General features: G+C 36.4%; 1 protein-coding gene across 4 annotated transcripts in view; it reads right to left on the bottom strand.

Moving 5' to 3' along the window:
* Positions 1-8892, bottom strand: part of Il1rapl2 (interleukin 1 receptor accessory protein-like 2) — a 1532967-nt gene that overhangs the window by 19871 nt on the left and 1504204 nt on the right. For all 4 annotated transcript variants that reach the window (XM_063279885.1, XM_063279884.1, XM_063279886.1 and 1 more), the window contains 1 exon segment: positions 7644-7814. In XM_063279885.1, coding sequence (XP_063135955.1) covers positions 7644-7814 — 171 coding nt within the window.

Raw genomic sequence — 8892 nt, 5'->3', positions numbered from 1 at the left:
CACTTTTTACATTTTGAAAGTGCCCTTTTCACCAGTGGAAGGAGAAGCCCTTGGTCCTGCTAAGACTGAACCCCCAGTGAATGTGATTGTTGGGGGGAGGGCGGTAATGGGGGGAGGATGGGGAGGGGAACACCCATATAGAAGGGAAGGGGGAGGGATTAGGGGGATGTTGGCCTGGAAACCAGGAAAGGGAATAACAATTGAATTGTAAATAAGAAATACCCAATTTAATAAAGATGGAGAAAAAAAAGAAATTGCCCTTTTTGGGATGATGAATAAGATGAACATGATGCACCGGGGAGCATATGTGATACACAAATCTTAAAATATTTACTAACTTGACCTTTATAGAGAAGATTTGCCACACCTGGATTATAGACCAGGCAGCGTGATTAGGCTTGGAACAGTTCCAAAGAAACTAAGCAGAAACAGGTATCAAGTTATAACGTTACTGATCCAAAGCACGGTCTCCAATAGGCAGTCAGGTTTGCCCTGGTAGGCTGTGGTTTTGTGGGAGACATTTTAGAAGCCTTCAGAAAATGTATTTCAAAGCTTGTTACCAAAACGTGATAATAAAGAGACATTTTTTCAAAATTTAGGGATTTATATTCGTGACCTATTCATGACATTTATAACTAGGCAAAGAAAAAACTTCAGTGGAGTTTTGATGAAGGAGCTTAAGTTAGGATAGGAAGAAAAATCTACATTAGATGTGCCAATGTCAAGAAGCATCTTCTTTTTTCTTACCCAGGGATTGGCTGTTTGCAACACATTATGAAAGACAATGCCATGTCACCAGACCCTCCTTTGGCTGTGTATATGCAGGTATACATCATTATTGGTGGATATCAATGAAAGTGACTTCCTAAAACCTTATGAAAAGTATGGTAAATTGGATTTAAAAATCCCTTTCAGGAGTTTTATGAAAGAAAACTAAAGTGTACTTATTTATAGAAGTAGTTTTTCTTTAGATTAAAGAGAAGTGATGGGAAAATCAATTGTTTGTTTTAATAAAGCAAAGGGCATAAGGAAAGGGGACACACAAATAAAATAGAAACAGAAAGAATAGCAGGCCTAATTAACTGCATCTAGAGGGATATGTTTGGTTTTGAAGACTTCAGTATCCTTTGTACATCAAGGCTTTGTGTTGGCTATAGATTTAGAGAGACAATAAAACTCTATATTTACAGAGTCTTTGGTGGTCAACCTTCTGGATACTGACCATATGATTTTGCAAAGTGATTACTTAGGTATTGGTAAATTTGTTCGCATTTGTACTTGCAGTTGTATTGAGGTTATTATCTGAGTATATGGATTATTTTTTAAGTTAAAATATCAAATATGTAGGGTGTGGGCATAGGATAATTTGGTACTCTGCCAGATTCAAAGGATAAGACTTGGATATACTTAAAGTCACAATTATGTACAACTATTACACAAAAGCATGTATCATTAGACTGAGATGGGATGCATCAAATCATATAATACTCTATCAGTTTTTCATGAACTGATAAAAATTAACAAGAGGATTTATTAAAATAGAGGTTAGCACATTAAGTTAAAAATCTGTTTCCCATATAGCAAAAACATACTTTTCACACCTATATACTTTTGATGGAAAAATTTTCAGACCCTTGGCATACCATGAGGCTTCTAGTGAGGTAATTTTCATTACCATGTAATTGAAAATATTCTTTGGATTTTAGATGATTGTAAGAAGCACTACTGGAATTTTCATACAGGTTGACTGTACGTTGACTGATGTGAAAGCTTTGTCACCTTGATTCCCCTTTGACAGAGGTAGGATTCTGTCCTTTATTGCTACAGAGACAGACTCTACCATTTTCCTTGAGACAGGCACATGCATATGACACTACATACACATGTGCTTCCGATGTGTGATACTATGTACCCTACAAAAACTTCCCCTTTCTCCACATTTCCCAAGTCCTTAGGTAGATAGCTGGGTTACATTTCTGCCAAAGAACGTTCATTCTTGATTGGCAAGTATAAGAATCGCATGAAGAATGATTTGTGGGTAAATAGGCATTCGACTTAGATTTACTACAAGCTTCTGTGTTGGGGGACACGTTGTTTTCTTACATGTCTGAGTTTGCAGGCCTTATTTGTGATAGTGAGTCCTTCACACATAGTTTTGCATTCAACCATGGAAATGGGGTCTCCATCCTGTTGTCCTTCACCTTTTCACATTCAAAGACAGCAAAGAAAGATACAGTGGAACTTAACAGGGCTACAGAATGTCCACATTCTGTCTTCCTTCCCCATTATTCCCCAGCCCTAGAAATGTACATATGTAACTAATTCATGATAGCATTGCCTTACTAACTATGGAACAAAGCTATTATTGATTATGGAGATTTTTTTCTATATTTCCCTAACTGTCAAGACTTTATCTGCTCATTTGATATAAAAGAAAAGCCTGTGCTTCTTTAAACTCCACATTTGCTGATTAAATAGATTCTAACCTCTACCTCAAATGTTGATGAGAAAACTGGTCCATTTAACCTTAGCAAAATTTGAGATGGTTAGAATACAATTTCTGCTCTTGATTGTTTCTAGCATGAAGGAAATTATCAAGACACTTAATTTTATTCCAGGGAGTAAATTTCAAACAATGTTTTAAGTTTCATTGGTTGTACATGTCACCTCTGCCTCACACTTTTTAGGTCACAGACATTAGATTGCCTGGAAAGGGATTTTATTACTCCCCAAAGACAACTTACTTGAATTGTGTCCAATCTGTTCAGCGATTCTAGGGACCATTGGCAATGACTACTTACAGGGCCGTGTACAAAAATATTTTTGCATGCCTCACTTCAGAAGTCACTAGGGATCACCTGACAGCTGATGGATTCTCTAGTCATTTGTTATTTCATTGTCAGAACTATCACACAACTAGTCCTAATCATTAGGAGACTGAAGATTAGAAAAGGTTACCACATATATGAATAAGAGAAACATTTCCTGTGAAATTCGTGAAAGAGTGCTAGGATTCTTGAGTAAGAGAGCATCATAGGAACTTGGACATGAAAACAAGTAAAAAATATTGTCAATTGAGGTTGAATTTAGAGATATAATTTCAAGGGGCATGGTTGGTTAGTCATATGCATAATATTTTCTGCCACTAGTGTCTTTCTCTGCCATAATCATGCACAAATAGTTCATGTAGAGATCTTCCAAAATTGTTCTATAAATAAAAGGGGGGAAACTGTGGTAATGCCTGTGAAGAATTTTCTTTCTTCTTTAAGTTGCTACTCACACAATTACACTTTTGTTCAAAGCTACTGCTAGAATCAGCTTGAGTCATAATTCTTAATAAATATTGCACATACACTTTTAAGGAACTCACTTTCCTTCTTTTAAAGGTAACTAAGGACTAAAGGATAGATTCTTCTGTTTCATTTCTTTGTCTTAGACTGCTCTTTTCCCTTTCCAACCAAATGACCTCGGACTGATTCCGTAACTTTTTATACTTTTATGCTTTATAATATGTGCAGAAACTCTGAGATAAGATGGGTCCGAGAGGCTATAATGGTACTCATCCAAAAATGTCCTCAATTTCAAGATCTCAATTGCACAGCTGGGTTCTGTTGGTCACATGTCAGCTTCAGCGCACATCTGTTCATTCCTCAAGGATCCACTAGGCCCCATGAACACAATGTGCTCTGTGTAGGGTACTTTACAGCACAAAACTCAGCAGCTGCAAGGGTGAGAAAATCTCTACTTCTCTAGTTTGTGTCTCTAGGCAGTTTGAGTAGGGTGTTTTTTATCTGGCTTTCTTTTGGTTGCTTGTCACTTCTGACATACAGATGCTTGTTGGCAACAAAGTTGCTTTCACTGCTCTCGGGACAGATGTTTCTAGTCTGGGAAGAAATAGACCAAACTTACTGGAAAGTACAAATTCTTGCCACATTTAGGCACCTAACCTGAGAAAACATAAAGAAGATCTTGGCCACTGGTTTAAGAATGGAAACATAGTTATTGCCAGGAAAGTAATGTCCCAAATCTGAAGACCTGGTCTCACATTTAGGGAAAAATGTTTGTTTCAAATATTCTCATCCCTACGGTTCATAGCAGGCACACAACAACCATTTTCCAATAGGTATGTGGTAAAAGAAGATAGACAACACCAACTCCTCTGGAAGATCACTATCTTTGTTTCTGAGATGTGTGAGAATTCTTAGTGGGGGAAAGGGGAGAGAAGGGGAGGGAGAGAGAGCAAGAGAGACTAAGACTGAGATTCATGCACTTCTAAAATTCTGGACACGGGAAATATCTTGAGTTGATGGGCTTGAGTGGGGTACTATTTGTAAAGGCAGAACAATGGCTGAAAATTCATGGAAGGGAGCAACATTTAAACTCATTTGATTCCTAGGGAGTTATCGTAGATTAAGAAGGACCTTATGAAGTTTGCATTTATAGTCCTCAAAGGTCTTGTTGCTACTTTTGGAGGAAGGAATAGTCTTAGGTCAATATGCATTAAATGAGATGTGAGGGACAAAAACAGCTTACAATATTGTAGCTAGGTTCCCCCCCCCAAGGAATGTGTCTCTATTTATATAGCATAACCTGTTAAATCTGTACCAATGGCTGCAAATTCAGACCACAGAAGCTTCTTTAATAACATGCATACACCAAGTCCAAAATGGTCTACTCTGTCATTCATGTGTAAATCAAGTATATTATTCATATACTTCATCGACTTCCTGAATGCGTGCTAAAAATGCCAAGGAAAAACTCGTTAATCGTGACATGGTGACTGCTCAGCTAGCACCAAAATGTTGATGGAAAAGAAAAAATTGTCAAAGAGCCTTTTAAAGAACTTCTGCAGGTTATACTCACAAATCGGAATTCAGAGAACATGAATTCCCTAGTTCAGGAAGGAAGGATTAAAAGCAAACACCCTCCAGCGGTTGCATCTAAAAATTGTATAGTTTTTCAAATGGCTGGCTGTGGAAAAAAGTCCTCTGTACCATCTACCCTGTAGCACCACCCTGGGTCAAGTCTCTAGTCATTCTGATGATTGTGAAATCTCAAAAAATACGAAAATTATATTCTATGGATTATCCAATCTCTACTGCATTTGATGTGTAATCCTCTTGATAGAACGGAAGTTGTGAGGGCTGGAATCATGGCTGACCCATCCATCATAGTCCTGAGGCATTACAGACTTTTATAAGTGCTAATAGCACTCATGTCCTAGATGGAACACCTGAATACATTCAGGTTTGTAACAGATTAAGAACAAGAGCAACATATGTTTTAGACAAATTGTTTAGTAGACTAATAGTCAAGAGGTCGAAAGCATGTCTTGTCCTGAGGACCAATCTGGGAGTAGTTGGGTAAGGGGGGAAGAATATGATCAAAATACATTATCCAAAAATTTCAATTAATTAATAAACTTTTTTAAAAACAAAAAAAAATCAATAAGCAAAGTCCTCATTCATTTTCTTTTCCTTTTCTTCTCTTCACCTAACACTGCTGAAACAAAATCAACAGTTATGAGGCACCACCAGATCACTTTAAATCTTATTATTATCTCAAAATTACAATATAATTACAAAGATAAATGTAACACTATATTATCCATGGGACTTATAATGATATTGGTAAGATAAAGATAAATGGAAAGCTACCTAAAGTTAAAAGACAAAAATTATATCATTATATAGGCCTAATAGGCAAAAAGTACATATCCACCATAAACTGAGGGCTGGAGAGATTAATACAGTAAGTGATATGAAAAATAGCCAAGAGTCTACAAAGGCATGTAAGGGAAACGTGAACAACAGCAGTTCAGGAACACACATAATGCATATCATAGGCATAACTTGGCTATAGTGGAGGCTTTGAGTAGAGGTAATGGTAGGCAGCAAATAAAATGGTTTGGGGAAGAAAAACATGGACAAGCAGCAATTACAAACATGTTTAGGGAAGGCTTGTGCATTTTACATTTTAGGAGGTAGTGAAAAATCAAAGCTTGTCGAACAGTGTTTTGGTACTTTTGGGGATGTTCACATGTTAATGGATTATGTGGAACAGTCAAAGTATAAATGAAATACGAGATACAATTACTATGGTTGGAATACTACAGTTGGTGTCTAAGCTATGATAGTTGAAGTGAGAATGAAAAAGACACAAGGGACATGATTTGGGAGAAAGACATTAAGGCATAAAAATGAGTCTGAGGCATCAGGATATTCCTTACTTTATCATTTGATTGCTGTAGAATTGCATTTCAAGTCATGAAATCACAAAACAAATGACTAGAGATACCATGGGAAGAATGAGTTTGGACACATTTTAACTGAGGAAAGGAAACGGGTTGTATGTATTTTTTCTTTTGATTATTCAATGTACATTAAATGTACATACTAATAAATGTACTCAAAGTCACATACATATGATCTGCAAGGAAAAAAAGAAAGAAAGAATCAAAACACAGTTGGTTCCCGCGCTTGTCTCTCCTAGCTTAATGACCACAGTGAACTGATGGTGACTTGGATAAATATTACTGAGGAACAGCATGACAGCATGGTCTAGTGGAGTGAGATTTATCCTCTATTTCTAGCTCTGTTTCTGACAGCCGTGTGATGTCAGGCTTCTTTGAGTCTTTGTTTCCTCATCTGGAAGATAAGTACATAAACATTCGCTCTGTCTGTCTGTCTGTCTGTCTGTCGGTCTGTCTGTCTGTCTCTCTCACACACACACAGAAGCATACACACAAATATAAATTTGAAATGTGATAACGTGAAATTATCTTAAATGCCATCAAATCTAAAGATAAACATTTTTATTTTGTAAATATCATATTTTATAAATTAGCATTTTAAGAATTTTAACAGACACATATCCAAATATGTTATAGTCCCTTGATTTTTCCTCAATAATATTTTTAAAAGCTCTTTGAGGGCAAGGATAATCTCTTAGGCATCAGTTCTACTTATATTTTACCATATAAGTGTTCTGAACAAAGCACATGTTTTTAAACAAGAACAAAGCATTCATTTTTACTCGAAACTGGATTTACTCTGCAAGCTCAAGGGTAGCTTTCAAGATGTAGCATTACTGAAAAGTAGCATTCAAACCTACAGTGTCTGGCACATCTTATAATTTATTTAAATACTAAATACATACAGAAAATACTGCTCCCAATGGCATCATAGACCTTTAAACGTGGATTTTTCCATAAGTCTGTGAATGAGTGACAAGGCAGAGTGAATAAGAAGGATGAAAGGCAAAGATTCAAAGTTATTAGTGACATTTATTGTAGTTATAAGTAGAAACACAATGACAAGAGTCCAGCTTTGGAACTGCAGTACACCGGAGTTGCTTTTGCCAAATTTTACAATTTGTTTTTAAATGAAGTGTCATTATTATCTCAGAAACCAAAGCAATGAAATAAATACCACACTTATGGTATAAGTTCTATAAACAGACTTGAATTGTAAAACTTGAGATGCTCTAAATTCACAACATACACAAGGAACAATTTGAATTTGAAATAAAAATTCCATCTCCTGTGAGAAACAATTTTCTAAAATGTTGGCATTGAGGCTTGCTTCCATAGAAGTTGCTGAAAGAAATGGAATGTTTTAAAGACAAAATGCAAAGTTACTTACTTCCACTTGGAATCAGATCCCTTTCTGGGATGAAGAGTTTATATCCATAGTGTTTTTCTAGCACATCTGGCAGTATTTCAAGAGCAAACTGCTCTTCCTCAGTATTGTCACAGTCCAAAGTATCTTGATCCACTTTTGTGTAAGAGAGATATGCATCATATTCCTTGTTGTCTTAAAGAGACAGAAAAGTATTAGAGGCCTCTCTTTAAATGAGACATCTGTGATAACTAACGAGCAGAAATAAGCATTGCAATTGGTGAATAACTTTAATAGTTGGAAAAATAATCTGTGCGTCATAGGTAATGTTGTCAATTTAAACACAAATATTTCATATGGCATGAACTAAAACTGTTAGGAAGTGGGCTCCATACAGTCAGGACAGAATAAAACACAGATTTATTATTCGTGCCTTTTGGTGAGGCTCTGCGTTTGCGATATTCAGTGATGTCTGTAACTGATTATCTCAGTGTGTTTGAATGCAGGACTGAATAAGCCAAAGTCAGGGATGTGAAGCCTCCATGTGCCTCCTGTGCCAGTTGGTTTGGCTGTGCCACTTAGTCACAGACCCTACCTCGTTTGCACAAATATGCGCACGAGTTCCAAAAGGGGCCGGACCCTAAACTGTGGAAGATTGAAGTAATCCAGCTTCACTCCTAGAGACTAGACTTAGCATATGCCATACTTCCAGTTGGTTAGTGTCGTCATCTTCATATACAAAAAGCAGTTCATTACCAAATAGCAGAAACGGCAGCTGAGCTTTATACAAATGCATAGCCCATTATTCCTGTTCAGCCAAGTAATTTGACACAACTTCCCAAAGGATCCTTTGTTTCAAAAGATCCCTCCTTCCAATATGGCCACATCAGGCTGTCTCTTCACATGTTTAGTCATGGAGTTAACTGTACTTTTTAAGCTTATTTTTCTCCTCTTTTGCTATATTGGCTCAGAGCCAGACTACAGTACAAATGCATATGTATGCATGCGTTTTCATACAAAATGTTAATGACCACTGCTATCTATTTTGTTAGTCCTCATATATTTTAGTGGGAACCTGTCAGAAAAGTTGCTGTATGCTCAAAATTCCTTTATTTGAAGAGAATTTTAAAAGGTTAATTTAGTAAGCATAAGTCTAAGAATAACTAATAATGCTTATTCATAGTGGTTTCTTTGAAACATTGATTTTGAAAGACTGCTAAGCATTTATTTATGAAACACATCAATATTTTCCACTAAAACAGATCTGTTTAAA

This window comes from Rattus norvegicus, chromosome X (assembly GCF_036323735.1).
Source record: "Rattus norvegicus strain BN/NHsdMcwi chromosome X, GRCr8, whole genome shotgun sequence".
Lineage (NCBI taxonomy): Eukaryota > Metazoa > Chordata > Mammalia > Rodentia > Muridae > Rattus > Rattus norvegicus.
The sequence above is the reverse complement of the archived record's forward strand: the minus strand, read 5'-3'. Positions and strand labels throughout refer to the sequence as shown.